Source organism: Egretta garzetta, unplaced genomic scaffold (genome assembly GCF_000687185.1).
Source record: "Egretta garzetta isolate BGI_Z169 unplaced genomic scaffold, ASM68718v1 scaffold365, whole genome shotgun sequence".
Lineage (NCBI taxonomy): Eukaryota > Metazoa > Chordata > Aves > Pelecaniformes > Ardeidae > Egretta > Egretta garzetta.
In genome coordinates, this window is record NW_009259602.1 from 1,437,247 (window position 1) to 1,455,261 (window position 18,015).

An 18,015-nucleotide genomic window follows, 5' to 3' on the forward strand; every position below is an offset into this window, starting at 1 on the left:
TACGTGTACGCGTGTGTGTGTGTGTAGCAATGGGGTGCCGAGCTACACGTACCACTCCTTTTTGGAGATAAAAGATCCGTCATTCTGTGAGACCATGTTCTCCGCTATGTCGAGCTGCTCGGGGTCATACTGGAAGCCGAGTGTCCTTTCGTCGTAAGGTTCGGGGTGCGCCTCCCCCTCATCTACCGTGAAGTAAGGCCGCTTAGCATCCTCCTCGTATTTGTTGGGGCCACCCAGCTTGCGCTCGCCTCCCACATCCTCGTCCTCATCTTCGTAGGTGCTGCCGCCCAGCGGGCCCGGCTTCTTCTCGTCGTCCGAGTCGTCGGGGTACTGGAGGTTTTGGGCCATGGGGGGATGATGCTGTGGGATGCCAGCCTTGCTGTAGCCATTGCCGTACACGTGCTTCTTTGTGCTGTAGTCACCCTTGAAGGTGTGACGCCGGCGCCGGAGTACCACAAAGAGCACCACGGCCACCACCAGGACCAGCGAGACTCCTCCCACTATGCCCCCAATCACCGGTGTGGGGATGTTCGGCTGCACCATGGATTTGCGATCATCGATTGGAGACGGGGCGGCGAAAAAGGTAGGAAAAGACAGATGGAAGGGGGAACAGTGTCAAACCATGCGGAAACGCGCCCTCCCTCCATGCTTTCATTGCCATTTTTGGGGGGTGAGGGGGTGGGAAGATGAGGGTAAGGAACAGGGAAGGGAAAAACTAGGGAAAGGGGAAAAGGGTGCATCCTCACAGGGGTCAGCGCATGGGAGCTCTGCCTTAGCAAGGGGAACGCAGCGTGCTGTGCCAAGCTCGCCAAGCCTCATGCAGGAGCCTAGCCGGCTGGAAGCAGTGTTTCCCTCCCCACCCCACCTGGTTTCTCCAGACGTGCTCAGATCCCACAAGCCCAGTGCCTTGAGTCCAGACGCTTTCCGTTTTACCGGGTGACATTGCAGGTCCAGTTTGCCAGAGCACACTGACAGCCCCAGGGTGCTCCTGCTGGGGAGCAGGACCCAAACCCCATCCAACGGTGGGCACCGAGCTGCCACGACTGCTCCTGTAGATGCCATGCTGGACCTGCCAGCTTTGCATCCCTCTCCTCGGCATCCCAGCCCAGCCTGATCCCAACCAGTCTAGGTCAGGCCAGAAGGCAGCGGCACCTTGTGATCTCCCCCCCCATCGCCACCCCAAATCTGTGGCTGCTCAGGGTCATGGCTGGCTCTTGAGCCCGCTTGCTGACCCAGCTGTGCTCTGCAGCACACAGATGCTGACCTCCCACTGTTTCTTTTTCTTCTGCTATTACTGTGGCCAGCACAGTGCCACTACTCATGCTAATCTCGTTCCTACAGTTACCCTGACCTATTTAAAAAAAATAAATAACTCAAAGGAGAAAAAGAAAAGAGATGAGAAAGAAGCTCTCTTCTCTTTCATGCAGTTCAACACCTACACATCGACACAGATAAAGTTTCATCCAGGACTTAAATCAACCTTCCTAACCTCCCTCAGCACAGTTACAGCCCCTGGCCAAACTCAGCTTTCACAAACCTCCTGTTGAGCATCCACGTCCATGAAGCACTAAGCACCACACGGCTGTCTCAGTCCTTCACCTGCCTCTGAATTTAGACAGCAGGCGCCTGGTTAATACCCCCTGGCAGCCTTGCCCTTGCACACCATGCTCAGACCCCCACTCTGCTTTTTCTACCCCCAAGGCCTGTCTGCCAGCCCTGCTCATGGCTGCAAGCTGTTACTGCTGCTCTGGAGCATCCTGGCCCTCACTTTTTACCCTGGCAGGCAAGGAGAGGCACAGCCCGACCAGCAGTGTCAGCATGCCCTCCCAGAAGAGCAGCCAGGATGGGGCGATGGGGAGGGAGGGGCGAGCAAATTCAAAAGGGATGTACGAGGCAGAGTCTGATTCCTGCCGCCTCCCCATGCGCCCGCAGGACTGCCTGGGGCTGGCAGCCACATTCCTGCACTGGGGCAGAAAGCCCTGAGCAAGCAGGAGCTGGGCAGGGAGCGGGTTTCCCTGCAGCACAGCCTGGCCCAGCCGCTAAGGAAGAGGGGAGAAAAGAGCTTTCCCTGGGTAGAGGCAGTTCCTGAAACAGCTGCAGATTTTGGACAAGGGTACTGAATTCGAGCAATTGCTGGTCTGATCCTTGCAGCTTAAACGCTTTGCTTGTGCCTGAGAGCTGGTTCATTCCTGCATTTCCTGAGACATCATCCCAACAACAGCATCTTGGTTTCTGCAGCCCTGACTTGCCTCAAGCAAAGCCTCACGACCCTGAAACCACACACAGAGCAGCACACTGGGCAGAACGAGCTGGGGGACAGGCAGACAGAGGGGCTCCCTGCTGCAGCCAGAATCAAGAGCAACATGCTGTGTAGGCAGGAGCCAGCATCTCTTTCCAAAGACAGCCTTCAGAGCAGGAGCAAGGGCATGTATTTCAGCATAGGGAACTGGGGCTGGGTTTTGGAAAGCCAAAACCACATGTTGCATCACCAGAAGGCTTGTCATAGCCAGCTGGTTAATGCAAAACCTCTCTGCAGAGACAGCAAGAAATGTCACGTCTGTCCCCTAGTAGTCCTGGCTCCTGAGGGCTCAACTTCAACCACCCAAGCATCCACAGAGCTCTTGCCACCCTGCCCATGCCACCTCCCCAGGCCTGCTCCTTGCCATCACAGCCTCTGCAACCCCACGGTGCCCAATTCCCAAAACTGTGCGCAAAGCAGGGGTCTACCTGGAGCTTAAGTGGGTGCAGAGAAATCCCAGCAAGCTGGCTCAGACCCTGGGGGCTGTATCTTTGATTTTCCCCCACCCCATAGCTCCAATCTGAAGCCTCTTCCTACCTCGCTTTTCCCCACACCAAGGCTGATTTTGTGCATGGGACCATGGGTCCCAATACCCCACCCCGAAAAGACCCAGATACGGTGTGTGTGCTGAGCACAGGGTCCCTAAAGCCATACTGATCCCCTCTGCCTCCCAGCTCTGGAAAACAGACAGATCCGAGAGGGGAAGTCTGTGCACAGTTTCAAAAGGAGCTTGGCCCACTTTTCTATTAAAAGCCTCATTAACAGCCCAGGTTGGACGCATGAAGTGAAAGGGGGAATGTTTTTCTACCTTTCTCATATATATTTATTTTTTTCCCGCCCTTTGTGCTGCCCGCCCCTGAGATAGCACTCGCCTACATGCCACCCCCCTGCCACTGCCAACGCCGTGGACACAAAAACTAACACGCCGCCGTGTTGGATTTCACACGTTGTTCGGGGAAGGAACTATTTTCTGCTCAGATCCCATCCCCATCCTCCTCGCAGTGGCCCAGTTCCCATGCCAGAGAAAACAAAACCAAACTGTGGGAAGAGAGGGAGAAGAAAGATGGGAAGATCGCAAGCCAGCAGCCGAAATCATCCCTTCCCTTCCCACATAGTTTTCTCCCCCCTCGTCCACCCACCGCACTCCCCCGGAGCCTGGAAAAGCAAGCAGCTCTGGGATGCAATGGGGAAACGTGGCTAAGCCCTGCGTGGGGGGGACGGGTACGAACGAGGCGTGAGTGACCCAGGCAGGAGGGGACAGGCTGCTCCGGAGCAGGGGTGGGCACTGCCAGAGCCCCTCTCCACGGCCGCTGGGCTGCAGCGAGCGGCAGAGCTGGAAAGGGAGCGGGGTCCCTGGCCTGGGCTCTGCCCTGGCGTGCCTCTGCCTTGCGACAAGGTCCCCTTCTCAAGCCAGATGGCGAGCAGGGAGCAGCGTGCCACCCCGAGCCCCAGCCCGGCTCCCCCCGCAGCCGGATCCCTTGGCTTCCAGCCTCCCCCAGAGCCAAGCCCTGGCGGGGATCCCCGCGCCCCGCAGCTGCCGGGCACAGCCTGGCACGCCTGCAGGCTCCTGCCAAGGTGCCCCGGTGTGTTCAGCAGCCAGGTTAATTAATGACTCGGGACAGGTCCGCCACTCTGTGGGTGTCGCTCCGCTTGCATCCGCTGCTGTCAGCCCCACAAAGAGGGATTTACCCCTCTGCCCACCGAGTTTCGTGTCTGGGGTGCAAAAGAGAGCAGAAATGCAGCCTGAGGAGAGACGGGAAAGTGTGAGAAAAGGATCCCCTTTTTGTGTTTGAGGGGTGCGTGAAATTTCTGGAAACTGGTGCGATGCCTGAGCGTGCTGGGGGCCCCATGTGAAAAATCCATTAGGAAGAGTCTGGAGAGAATTAAAGCTGCTGTGAAAAGCGGACTGGAGAAACAGGAGACAGCGGAGCGGAGGGAGGGGGAACAAGCCAGGCTTTAATGCCAGCATAAAAAGCCTCCCCCCCTCCTGCTACCCCCCAGCCCTCATAAAAAAAAAGGGAGTGCTGTATGAATAGGAATTAAAGCAGCAACACTATCTGCCCGCTGCCCGGCTCTGCCAGCTGTTGCATTCAGCCCCGCTTCCTGTCCCCGTGCCAGGAGCCGGACCTCTGGGGCGGCAGCTGGGAGCGCAGGGAGATGGGGCGGTCGCCCGGGGCTTCGCTCTGGCACCCGGCCGAGCCCACAGGTTCTCTTTGATCCCCCCAAGCAAGGCGGAGGGCTCGAGCATCTCCCTGCCCTGGCTCCTGCCTTCCCCCTGCAGCACCCAGGGGCATGGTGGTGCTGCCACTTGTAGAGACAAACCAGGCCTTCCTCATCACAGGCGTGGCTACAAAAATACACGTTTTAAAAATCACATCTTTCTTTCAATGGCTGGTTTCCAATAAAAATGAGACGTATGCAAATCGCGCTGCCTGTCCATCAATCCCTTATCTAATCTTTTTGAACCTGCTGGCCAATTTCACTGCTATCTGACAGAAGAATGAGCCAAAATTACCCCTATCATAAAGCTCTTGGAGAGAGCTGGAGTGAGATCCCTGGCAGAGGTGGGAGCTAAACCTCATTAGACATCAGAGAACCCACAGGGACAAGAGGCTGCTCCCAAGGGCAGGAAGGGCCCAGATCAGAAAAAGCATATTTTTAGATACCAAGTAATTCTTCTATGATATGCAGATCCACAGGAAACCAGCTTTCAAAAGCCCTTCTGCTCATCACGCTGCTTAGATATTTTAAAAGATACTACTTCATGTGGACACATTTTTTCTTGAAGTCACATTTCCATCCTTTTCCCTTCAATCATAAGGGCCAAGGAAAAACCCAGCACCAGCTGAGATTCTCACTGTAGCCATGGGCATTGAGGAAAATGTCAAACTCCATGAGAAATTACCTTTTGGACACGTGTCAGCCCAAGCTGCTCCTTGCATGAAGCTCCTCCAGAGGAAGGCCCTGGATTTCCTTCTGCCTTGCAAAATCAAACACCTGCTGCAATGGGAAGCAGTGGCCTTTGGCCAGCTCTAGCCAGGGCGACCAGCAGCTCCGGGGAGGAGCAGGAACCTTAATTCCGATGGGCTCATGGAGCTTCCCAGTTCCCAGCTGGCCTCAGCAAACAGAGTGGTGATCATGCGGGTTTTTTTACAAGACAGATTGCTGATGGCAAACCTCCCCTGCCAGTACAGTCCACGCCAAATTATCCCAGGACTTTGACCCGCTGTGCTGTAGACGTGTACATAAGTAAAGATACGGAGATACCTCTGGACCTGCCTCAGCCCGCACGGGGCTGCAATGTGAGAAGCCTGTAGCACTTCTGTCCTTTTCCCTTCACAACAGCCCTTGCATCTCTGCATGCCCATCTCAGCTCCAAGGGACCCTGCCTTTCCTCTCCCTGCCAGGGAGTTCTGCTCTCCTTGTGCAGAGCAGGGTGGGGAGGAGAGGAGGCGGTGGGGGTGGAAAAACCACTGGCAACTAATCCAGAAGTTTAGCAGCTGCCACTGGCATTTCAGAGCGTGACGGCTTTTAGGCCAGATGCCAAACGTGTCTTAGGTTTTAATCTCTCTGTCAGGTCACCTATCGCTTGTCAATCAAGCACCGCTCCCGCAGGGGCCGTTGGCACAGATGCCATCAGACAGGATGCAGCAGACGCTCCTACCCGCCATCCGGAAGATTAGCACCAGACAGGACCCCCCAGGCGTGCTGCTCTCCAGCCCCTGGCCCTACGTCCGCCCACCTAGAGCAGCCAGGAGCACTGGCTGGTGCAGCGCGGCACAGCCCTGGCCGGCGGCTGGGCTTTGGGTGCACCTGCTCCGGGCTTGGGATTTAACGCTTCCCGGAAAGGGCTTTCTCTTGCAAACGGGGGGACCGTCAGTCCCTGCCAACCTCTCCTCCCCTCCACAGCCTGTAGCGCTTTCAAGGCCAAGGCTGCAAAGCTGCTTACCCATGGGCTGGCACGGCCCTGGGCAGGGAACGGCACAGAGCCTCCCGTCATCGCAGCCGCTCCCCGGGGCACCTGCACATTGTGTCCTGTCTCCTGGAAATCCAGGGGCGTGCAGAGGTGTGGCTACACCAAGCAAGCAACCGGGGGTCCCTGCAGTATTCTGGAGGAAAAGACCCCTTCCTGGCCTCGGGAAACAGGCGGGAGCCCTGCAGCAGAGAGGCTGGCAGCGGTCACTGCCTCACCACAGGCTCTGCTCTCCCTGCTCCCCAGCTCTAGCACTGATTCTCCGTCGGGTTTGATGGTTGCCTGGTGCTTGAAGGCCCACGAGGAAATGTTTTAACATCTTTCTCCTTGTGCTTCTTCTAGCTGAAGTTGGTACCCAAGTGTATGAACGTCCCCCTGCATGCACACACAAATGTTTATGAACACACACGCACAAGGACCAGGGTATGTATATGCTGCACACAAGCCCATATAGCCAAGCACGTGTTCGTATTATAGCCATGCATATTCATACATGCCAATGCACTGATGCTCCTGCGTCCTGCATGTACACACGGCTGTGTAGGCAGGCAGGTTTGGGAGGCCCGTTTGTGTGCCAGGATGCAGATTGGGGGCACACACACATGTGTGTGTACATGACCAGCTCTCTGCGCAGGACCACCACAGCCGTGCGCAGGCATGCAGGGACACGCTTGCAGTCTGTAACCACAGCCTTTTATTATGTCACCTGGCCGCCTGTAATAAATAGTTACATGTCACACTACATGGCTTGTCTGAGACTGACAAAGGTCCTGCAAGGCAGGAGAAGCTATTATAGGAACAGATTGCTGGAATAAAATATTAAATTTCCACTTATCAATCTCTTTAATGTGCTATAACTCTAATAGAAGCGTTCGGCCTCCTCTGAACAAATCGCCCTCCCCATGAGGGGGCTCAACTAGCCCTGCACTCCTCCCCTCGGGGGCCCGGGCTGGGAGGAAGGATGCTGGGTGGAAGGAGGCAGGAGGTCTGTACCCGGTGAGACAGGAGGGGGAAAAGCCGCTGCAGGGTTTTCTCTGCATCAGCCTTCTTTTTCTCCCTCCCAAGGCTGGCTGCTCACTAGATTGAACTCCATTTATTGCATGCAGCTCTTGAAAGAGGTTTTGTGGTCCACTGACAATCCCTAAATTGCCTGCAAGACCCAAACAAATGTACCTGTAATAGCTGAGCGAGGACGGCTGAGCCCTCCCCCAGCACTGGCCTAATCGGTCCTTAGGGAGAGCTGGATAAACATATTCAGATCCCATGAATTATTAAAAGTGGGGTTTTTATGTGGTGGAGGCCTGGCCTAACGGGTTGGCTGCTAATCCCTCCTAGCGAGGCAGCTGCTGGTGTGTCCTTCCTTGCCTCTCATTTAACCTCAATCCCACTTTTCAGACCTTTGGGAATAAATTGAGATTATAGGCAGGCAGACATCAACCCAAAGTCATTCCCCAGAAATCCTGCCAGTGCGCGCTTCCCTTGCCAGCACTGCGCTCATCAAGCGTGAGAACGATGCTCTACCAGTCCCCTGAAAAACCACCGGGAAGGAAGACATTTACCAAAGCCCGGAGGGGGAACCCACAGACCCTCGGCCCTAGAGGAGCCCGTGCCCACGCAGGCGAGTCGGTGCAGCCCACCCAGGCTGCAATGCTCTTGTGGCTCTGAGACAGACGAAATGCTGGCGGGTGGCTGCCGGAAATATGAAGTGAGGGCTGTATCTGCTGCTTGGGAACATGTGTCCTGACACTGCAAGGGATACGGGGTGGTCGGATAGACAGAACGACAGCAAGAAATGGTCATACAGGCTAATGCAGAAATGGAAAATGAGACATGGCGAAGAGAGCCTGTTCCTCTCGAAGCCTTCTGCAATATCTATCCCACCTCCTTCTCTGCGACCGGGAGACTGAGCTTGGAGGCTTTTACCCTCCAATCACCATTTCAAATGTGACCCAAGGTGCTAGTTACTGCGTGGGATGGTTTTCTATTGCCGATGGGAAGCGAGTCTGCTCAGTTTGTACCAGGCAGTTGCTTGCACTGTCCCAGAAACACAGTGCCTTTGGTGGCAACTCCCATGAAATGGCCAGTGGCTGAACAGGATTTTGGCCATGACCTTCCCCCGGCTTGGGGCGGGGGGGCAGGGCTGGGCAGGGCGGGTGCTGTGTGCCTTTGTCCTGAACAAAGAGCTTTGTTATTCTGGTGCCTTTCACTGGCAAATGAAAAATCCCCCAGAGAAAAGCATATACCAGGAACAACTCAGCAGGCAGGGATCCAGGACAGGAGGTGTGAATTAAAGGCCTGCTACAGTGATAATGATCATAATAAATACTTGGTAATTAGCATCTAATTAGCACATCTCATCCATTGACCTCCAAGCACTTGCATAGAGGAAGATTAGCCTGGTTTACCCGTGTTACAGAAGAGGGGAAACTGAGGTGGTAAGGGTGCCAAACACAGTGTGACTGCTAATTTCAGGAGGTCAGCTGCCCTGGCCTCCTCTTCACCCTTGCTCAGCACTTACCACTGCAGAGAGCTGTGGAGGGGGCTGGAGCTCAGCCCCTCTGAGAAGGCCCTTTCACCACTCTCAGGTTAGACAACTCTTCAAGGGCTGGGGTGGCTCAGAGAGGTGGCCCACTATCAGAACAGTAGGCGCTCTGATTTGCCTCAGGCTGGACAGCAAGGAAGAGCTAGCAACCCTAGGAACCTGCCCTGTATTTCCCATGCCTTGGGAGCTCCCCATGCACCTCATTGCCCATCCAGCTTGGAGGCAACCTGTGCTGTCCGTGGCATTTGCAGGACGCAGGCAGCCGGCTGCAATCCAGCTCACCCGGCTGCAGTCACAGCCATGCTGCTCTCCCCAGCAAGAGCAGGTCTGGAGCTACACCACCACACGGTCCCTGCTATGAGCCCAGCTGGAAAAGTGGCTGTGTGCCGTGGTTTGTGCTGCCTGCCCGCCTGGCAACGGTCCCAAGCTGGGGTGTAGGGGGAGCACCCGAAGGAGACCAGCGCTGAGCCCCCGCAGTGCTGCTGGCCAGCTGGGGGGCCAGTGGAGAGCCTTGGCAAGTTGCCCCAGCTGCCAGGCCTGTCTCCCAGGCAGGCAGTGCTGCTTCATCAGATGGTCGCTCTCTCCTCTAACCCCCAAGAGCCCACTGCACTGTGGCAGTGCTCCAACTCACTACTGCAAGAGGTATTTCCATCTCTCTCATAAGACCCACAACTGCTGGTCACCGCCTGCCATTAACCCACTGATAAAACGAAGCGCTCCTTTTACCCCAAAGGAATAGGGAAATTTCCCCTTCCCTGCTCTCAAAGCACCAACAGCCACTTTTCCCCTTTGCTGATGCCTTGCAATATCACTTTGTCTCTCTGAAATCAGGCTATTGCCATATGTTATTTCTTCTCTTTAACCTGTTTCTTGACATCACTTTCTCTCCCTAACACTACCTAAGAATATCCACGATTCTCCCTCACTCCTGTGGCTACATTGATTTGGAAGTCGTCAAGTTCCTCCTGTCCCAAATGACGTCACATAGCATCACTTCCCATCACCTGCATCCCGTGATGTTATTCCTTTCCGGAGCCCAGCCAAAGCTACTCAAGTGCTCACAACCCCTCAGTAATCTGTGGCAGCCAGGTGAGCCAGCGCACAGACCAACATGGCACTGGAAGGAGCACAAACGAAAAATAAGGAGAATTGCCTAACATCAGAAACGCCAAACATCATTCTGAGCAAATGGCTCATCCATCTCATGCTTTGCTGCTTCAGTGGCAGTCTACATCCTCATCCTACTTCTTCTTCTACCTTCTAACAAATATGTCCCTGACATGTCTTCGCTTCTAACATGTCCAATGATCTCTCTGAATCCAAAGCAGAAGACAAGGGGGAAACAAATTGAATGTATCTTGGTGTAAGAAAGGAAAAGACAACAAGAGGAAACGAGAAAAAATCCAAGCCAAACCAGTGCAAAACCAGTGCAAAGCAAGTAACTTCACCGCTCCCTTTTACATCGTGGAACTCCCCACCCACCACTAGAAGGAGACACTGATGATTAAGACAGAAGTTAAGCAGATGTAACTGGATGGTAGTTGTCAGCTGCTCACACTCTCCTCTCCCCACCTGCTCCTCCTCTTGTCTTTCAAAGCACACCAAGTGGTTTCCTACCTGTGACATTGACTTCCACCAAGCCTGACCGTGTACCGATGGCGTTGGAGGCCTCACAGATGTAGGTGCCAGCCACGCTGTAGGAGACAGGCCCTTTAAAGTAGATGGTGTTGTTCTGGATTTCCACGCTCCCTGGCAGAGTCCCATTTGGCCTAGGGGAAACAAAGATCGTGGTTGACCCCAGAGATGATACTCAGTAGGGTGAAGCAGTATTGCAGAGGCGACACCGACATGCTGGTTCTGCGCTTGCAGGACGAAGGGGGCAGGTCCAGAACCCAGTGGTGCTGGCTGGAAAATACCCATTAATGTAGTCAGCCTGGAAACCAAACCCTCAGACCTCAGCATTACAGGAAAGAGTCAGTAGAGTGTCTCCAGGATAAATCCACTGCATGATGAGAATCAGGTTCTTTACATGGACTGGGTTTTTTTTTTCCCCTTCTCTGTGATTACAAGGGAGACTGGACATATTTGGGTCATGTACAGCCCCTTGGATTTGGCTGACAGGGTGTGGAGCATTTTCAGTTTATGGTCTTCCCTATCCAAAAAACAGACTCAGAGCCTTAAAGCGCTGCATTTTCCAGCACAATGCCCAAGTAGGTACAAGCTTAGGGCAAGATGGCCAGGTCGCTCCTTTGTTTCAGGTGGCTCACGTCTAGCAGGCTCATCTTCAGAGTGTTCCTCCATCCCTGACTTTCCATTTGATGGAAAACACAGGAATGGGACACCAACCGGACCCTGCTTTACTCCAATTTCCTGCCCATGTAACTGTCCTGGGCAGCTGATCAGGCAGTGTTAATTGCAACTCAAGCTCTAGTAAAGCGGTGCTGATTTAGAGCCCTGCCATCTGTGACCTGCTCATGTCAGAGCAGTCAGATAAGTGTGAAACTGGAATAATGCAAAACTAAGTCTAGAGACACAGAGAATAAATGAAGAAAGGCAGATAAAAAATAAAAAAAACCCTGTGTGTTAGGAAAAGACACACATGTCCTGGTTATTCTTAATTACTGAAGCAAAGTAAAGTAATTACTTCTCTTAGGCAATTAAAAATTACTCAAGTAATTCTTTCCCCTCCTCCCAACAAAAATGTGCACATATTGTCAGCAATTTGTAAGAAACAAAAGGGAGTAATGGGGGTATAATTAGGTTTGTAAAGAAGTGCCTAAATGCACAAGCGCGTATTTTGCACGTCTACATATACACATAGGCACATATGTGTAGCAAACACATTAGTCTCTCCCAGGTACATCAAGCCAATGATCCCAAAGCTGATGGAAGAATAGAAGAGCGTAATGTTGGTCCTCTGCCTGTGGTGAATTAGGGCCCAGACTCTACAAAGACAAGGGCACATCTAAGAACTGTGCTGTGGGATGCTAGAGAAGGCTATTGCTTCCTCTAACAGCTCCCCTGACTGTTGCTCATCACCATCCAAATGAGAGGAGGGGAAAGCATGGCTGGTTTTTACATTCCAGGCAGGAGCAAACCAGCAGCAGCAGTAATTGCTTCCTGACCCCCAGGAATGGGAAGAGGCATAAATGGATAAACCAAAGATGCTGGTGGCTATTTCTCTGGCTGCCCAGCCAAAGAAATGAATCGGTTTGATATTACCAAAGTGGCACTGTGGGAAGGAAGGGGATGGCCATGGATCTTATTCCCACTCCTTACCTCCCTACACACACACGCTGCATGCCTATGTGGTTGGCTGCAGTGCAATTATTTATCAGGCTTTCATCCCATCTGCTTGGTCTGCCTCTTCCTTGCCGGGCCCCACTCAGGGGCAACCTGGGGCCAAGAATGGGAGAGCCAGAGTCTGGACTGTGCCCCAGCTTTTTCTTCCTCCTTCCCTTCTGCCTCTATTTCCCCCAGCCTCACTTGCTCTCTCTCACTCCCTACTCTCCTCTTCTTCCATCTCCATTCTCCTTACCTTCAGCCGCACTCCATCTTTCCTTTCCATCCTCTCTCAGGTCAATAATCTCATACTCAGTCCTAACTGACCCACCAAGTGTGCAAAAAGGGACAGGCTGGCGAATCAAACTGAAGTGCTATCAGACTTCAAAACCTGTACTCTTTAATTCCATGCTTTCTCTCTCTCCATTTTTCTCCCCACAGTTCCTTCCCAAAGCAAAGTACTGATGCTCCCAGCTTCTTAGCTCTAAGTCAAGAAACCACTGCAGGCTAAAGACAGACAAATGGACATACACAGAGCTCATATAGAATCCATAGGAAAAAACTCTTTCCAGTGTTTTAAAAAAAAAAAAAAGTTATCAATCACACAAGCACATAGGGACCAACTCAATGCCTGGCTCAAAGATGTGCTGTGCCCAAGAATCGGTTCTGCCAGAGCTGAATTTATTGCCAGCACAGCGTGTAAAGCAGGTGTGCAAATGACACTTGCCCAGTGACGCAGCGCCACGCTCAGCCCTGGCACCTGCATTCCCTGTTGTGTTTGAGCCTAGCTGGTAACTAACCCTCTGTCCTGCCCCGGGCTACAGAAACATCACCTGGCTGAGACATTTGGCACTTGGTTACCCCGTGCTTCAGCTCTCAGCCTGCCTCCAGCATCACTATCACAGCAGGAGCAGACTGTCCCAACAGAGATCAGGGTCTGCTTGTGATGCTGGCTGTGTCCATACACAGCGACAGAGCTCCTGCCACAGAAAGCCTGATGCCCGGGACCCCGGCAAGTATTCAGGCTCCAGCCCCACATGTGAGCTATAGCAGAACCAAGGGGTGAAATGTGTTGCCCAAAAGCAGAGTGAAAACCTGCCTCTTGTCCCCAGCTCCATCTCACAAGGCTCGCCTCAGCTCAATTTGCCAGCCTTGCTACGTGGAGATAGCCTCAACTGGGATCTCTTCTGCCTTGGGTGCCACAAGGGGCATCTTTGCCTCTAACACTTTCCTGGCAATGTTGTGAGGAACCCAGAGAGCCCCCTCGGAGTTTAAGTTGAACTGGCAGAACCAACAGAGGGAGAAAGCTGGGGACGAGAACTTGAAAAAAAGGCAAGAAAAACAATCCTCTTCAGACTTCGACTGTGAACAGTTTGATCTGGGAAGCGGAATGAGAGAGAATATGCCTAGCTCCTTGCAAAGCCATTTTGAGAGCCTCTTTCCTGATGACAAATGCCAGCTGAAAAGAAGAAAGGATCCATTTGATCTTTCTTTTTTAAAGCTACATGAGTGCTTATAGAAAAGAGAGGGAGAGAGAACCACATCAGGTTGCATCAATTCCCATTTGACTCCCCAGACACCCCTCGTTCACTTCTCAGTCCCTTTAGTGTGTTCAGCCAAAAGCTGAAACCCTGGAGGACAAGGAATTGCTTCTGTTTAATGTCAGCCGCCTGGGGACGAGTGCTCTGAAAGGGAGCTCCTGCTTACAGCTGAGGCTGATTCCAGGGAAAGGTTTTTTCACAGGCAGACAACTTTTGTGCTATTTGTGCCCCTTGAAGGAAGGGAAGTCCTGGGTTCTTTTCCAGCTCTGCTACTGAAGCACTTGGTGGTACTGGGAAAATTATTCACCTTGTCATAGCTCAGCTGCTTCACATCACCAGGGCAGAATATTATTCCAGCACAGTGAGAATAAGAAGTTATCCTAGGAATTGAGGCTGCGCTGCACTGGTAGCAAGCTCCATCCCAGCCCAGTGGAGAGGGGGGTGTATGATCCTTACCCACTGCCCTTCCCTCTTGAGTCTGAACTGGAAGATGATGGGGAAAGACCCAGCTGAAAGGCAGGAGATAACCTCTGTCCATCACAAGGTGAGGTGGCTGTGTTGGCTCAACCAAAATGCTAGTCCCAGCAATGTCCGCTGGGGCCATAAGCCACATGAAACTTCTGATAAAGCCTGTCCAGGCAAAGCAAGTAAGTCCCTTGCCCCAGTCACTTCAAACATTGCACTGCCTGCCTCAAAAGCACAGGCTGCCCTCTAGGGAGGGCTGACAGGGCAGCAAGCCTTGTTTTGGATGTGACAAGCTCAGCTTCAGAGGATGATCAGCACAGAGGGGGTGAGCCAGAAAGGCCAAGGCTGAAGACAGCAGCTTCCCTGGTTTGCAAGTAAAGAAATTAGTTCCAGTCCCCATGCAATGAAGGCCTCCTGGCAGAGCTGTGCAGGGAACCAGAATCAGCTCTGAGCATTCTGCAGGAGCACAGCTCCAGCAGCTACGAGTGTCCAACTGTCCCCTCACATGCATAGCTTTTACCTTGGAGTGACACCACTGCCAGTAATGAGGCTGGGCCCTAATTGACCAGAGAGGGACTGAGGTTTCTACAGAGACTCCTTTGCCCTGTTCAGAGATCATATGTGCTACTGAGAGCAGAAGCACCGTAGGCACTTACAGCTTCCATTCATAGGTGTGAGCTGGGGGGTTGGCATCCGATTTGCATATCAGCTTCACATCCTTCCGGTTGAGAAACCAGTTGCCATCAAAGCCTTCAATAGTGACTTCTGGCTCATCTGCAGGGGGATGAAAAAGATAGAAAAGCAGGATGGAAAAGGGAGAGGAAAGAGTTATGGTAAAGGAAGGGGGAGAAAATTAAATAGGAAGAGATGAGGGGGCAGGGAAGGGAGAATGAGAGATTGCAAGGTGGGAAAGATGAAGGGACAAAGAATGTGAGAGAGGGTGAATGAAGGAGAGAGGGATGGGGAGGAACAAAGGGATGTGGCAGAGGCAGAGAGAGAAAGAAGGTGTGAAAAAGAGAAAGCACATGGTTATTCCAAGGGATCACTCCAGTTTTCACTCTCCAGAAAATTGAGCAGCCCCCTACTTCAGCCCCTCCACCAGACCAACATCTTCCCTTCAGAAAAATCCTCTTTTGCCAGACTTTATCACCTCCCCCCTGGGAAGGACGACGGCATGTTGCTCTCCAGCCCTGCCCATGCTCACTTACACTGCACGTTGAGGGTCATGCTGTCAGTGAAGCGGTCCAGCTGGTAATTGACCACGCACATGAGCTGCTGCCGGTGGGCCTCCCGGCTCGGCACCAGCCGGATACCGGCTGATCACTGTGATGGTGCCATTGCTATTCCGGATCTCCTGAAACTCCGCTTCCCCTTTGAGCTTAGTGTCCCAGGTGACAGTGCTGGGGGGCTTCCCGTTAGAGGAGGTGCAGGTAGCTACCAAGATCTTTTCTGTCCTGCCAGACTTAGCAATAAGTGGCCGTTTGGTGCCCTCCATCCGATTTGTAGGCTTGGCTGCAAGGAAGTGCAAAAAGGAGGAGGAGGAGAAGAAAAGGGTACAAAGGGATGGTTAGAAAAGCAATGCTACCCTCTCGGCTACACCCCAAGAAACATCTAGCACCACTGAGCCTGTGACAGACCTTGTGGTGAATCTAGAGCTGCTGCAAATTGCCAGTAACCTACTGTGGGGAAAGAATGGTAGAGGTGCCCTAGACATGATGGAAAGTCAATCCTTTCCTGCCATAGGCTTTCAGCCCTATGTTAGAATGAGAAACCAAAACTGGAGAGTAAATGAATCATGTAGACCTACGGTGGGGTCTATTCACTCACAACCCTAAGCTCCATGGACAAGTTCTGCTTGTGCTTAGGTTCTCTCTGTTGTCTTTTCTCTCTGTTCACTTGACAGCCACCAGCTCATTAAAACTCTTAGGGAACAGGTCACTGTTACTGCACCTGCACTGAAGGAGAGGGGAACTGAGGCCTGGAAAGAGGAAGAGGCGTTCCTGTGATAGCTCAATGAAGCACCCACCCTGAGTTCCCTGCTCTTCACCTCTTTACTGTCAATTTGAAAGATCACCACAGGTAAAATTTACACCCAAGATTCACCTTTGCCCTGAGCTCCCAGGATGTGAGTCTCGGGTTCCTCCAGATCTGTTTAATGGGAGGCAATGATTCATGCTACAAAGCTTGTCCAGTATCTTACCCAGCACAGTGAGGTTCAGTTGACTTTCCCGGTTGCCAGTTGGGAAGGTAGCAAACTCACAGATGTAAACTCCCTCATCCTCCAGCTCTAGCCGAGAGAGCTGAATGGTGCCATCTTTGAAGGAAGGATTCCGGAAAGTCACCCGGTCCTTGTAGGGAGAGAGGATGGAGACCCCCATGGCAGGGTTGTAGATAGCCACATTCTGCTTGGAGCCATTGGTGGCTTTCTGCCACGTGACCTGCGTGATCTTCACATTGGGGAGCGGATTGGTGAAGCTGCAGTGCAGGACCACATCTGTCCCGATAAACCCCGAGACTGTGTCATTGACTAAGACAGTCTGAGCTTGCAGCCCTGCAATAAAATGGAAAGACATGAATATACGTGTACTTCTCAGACAGAGAAAGAGAGAAAAAGAACAGTTCTTGGTGTTGTGCCTTAACCTGGCAGGCAGCTGAACACCACACAGCTGCTCCCCCCGCCTCTTCAGTGGGACGGGGGAGAGAATCGGAAAAGAAAGGTAAAACTCATGGGTTGAGATAAAGACAGATTAATAAAAAAGTAGAGGATAAAAAAAAATACAGAATATACAAAACAAGTGATGCTCAATGCAATTGCTCACCACCCACTGACCAATGCCCAGACTGTCCCAAGCAGTGATCACTCTTCCCAAGCAGTGATCGCTCTTCCCTAGCCAGCTCCCCCTGAGCATGATGTCATACGGTATGGAATAGCCCTTGGGCCAGTTGGGGTCAGCTGTCCTGGCTGTGCCCCCTCCCAGCTCCTTGTGCCCCTGGAAGAGCAGGGGAAGCTGAAATCCTTGACTGGTGTAAGCCCTGCTTAGCAACAACTAAAACATCAGTGAGTTATCAACATTCTTCTCATACTAAATCCAAACCACAGCACTATACCAGCTACTGGGAAGAAAATTAACTCTGTCCCAGCCGAAACCAGGACACTTGGACATCAGGCCCATGAACTCATTAGCTTCTTCTTGGCATGGCTGATACAAGAACAGTCTATGGCTACAGGCACAACAACTTGCATCTACCTGCAGCTCCTGCAGCTTCATTCCTGTTCATAAACACCTTCCTTCCCACAACTGGTGTTTACACTTCACTACGACCAGCCCTAAAGCTCTGCCCCCAACCTAGGGCTCCCGATCACCAAAAGGCACATGGCTGGATCAATAATACTTTCCTTCCTTTTGCCTTCAACTTTGGATGATGAGTTATTGAGTTATTAACTAAATGAGTTATTTATTTATATTAATAATATTTATTATTATTAACTAAATGAGTTATTGTAAATATACAGAGCATGCGTATTTGAAGGCATACGAAAGCCCTGATATTTAGCAGCATAGCATATCCTAACATGTGCTAACACACACTCAGACATCCATTTAATCCTATTGGAAATGCATCGGTAATTAAATGAGCTGCAACGACTCAGCCCTGATTTCAGAGTAGCAATAGTTCCCATATAAGAATAGATTTATGGCAGTGCCTATACACCTTGCATGATCTACCTGCATGATGTAGATAATGTTTGTGGCCTTTTAACCCCAGAAGTGGCTGCATTTAGGAACCTTCCATTTTGATTCTGTGGAGTAAAGATGAAAGGTGCTTGGGAAAAGAGGTGGCTGGTGAACATGACTGCTATTCTGTTTCAGCTGATCCTCCCCTGACAGCTGGAGAAAAATGTCTCCCACCA

At 52.2% G+C, this 18,015-nt stretch overlaps 1 protein-coding gene across 1 annotated transcript in view; it reads right to left on the reverse strand.

The window, feature by feature from the left end:
• Positions 1–42: 42 nt before the first annotated feature.
• Positions 43–18,015, reverse strand: part of NECTIN1 (nectin cell adhesion molecule 1) — a 20,501-nt gene continuing 2,528 nt past the window's right edge. Inside the window, 7 exon segments of the mRNA XM_035893936.1 lie at positions 43–534; positions 10,276–10,298; positions 10,432–10,583; positions 14,759–14,876; positions 15,311–15,410; positions 15,412–15,614; positions 16,303–16,674. Of these exon segments, the coding sequence (XP_035749829.1) occupies positions 43–534; positions 10,276–10,298; positions 10,432–10,583; positions 14,759–14,876; positions 15,311–15,410; positions 15,412–15,614; positions 16,303–16,674 (1,460 nt within the window).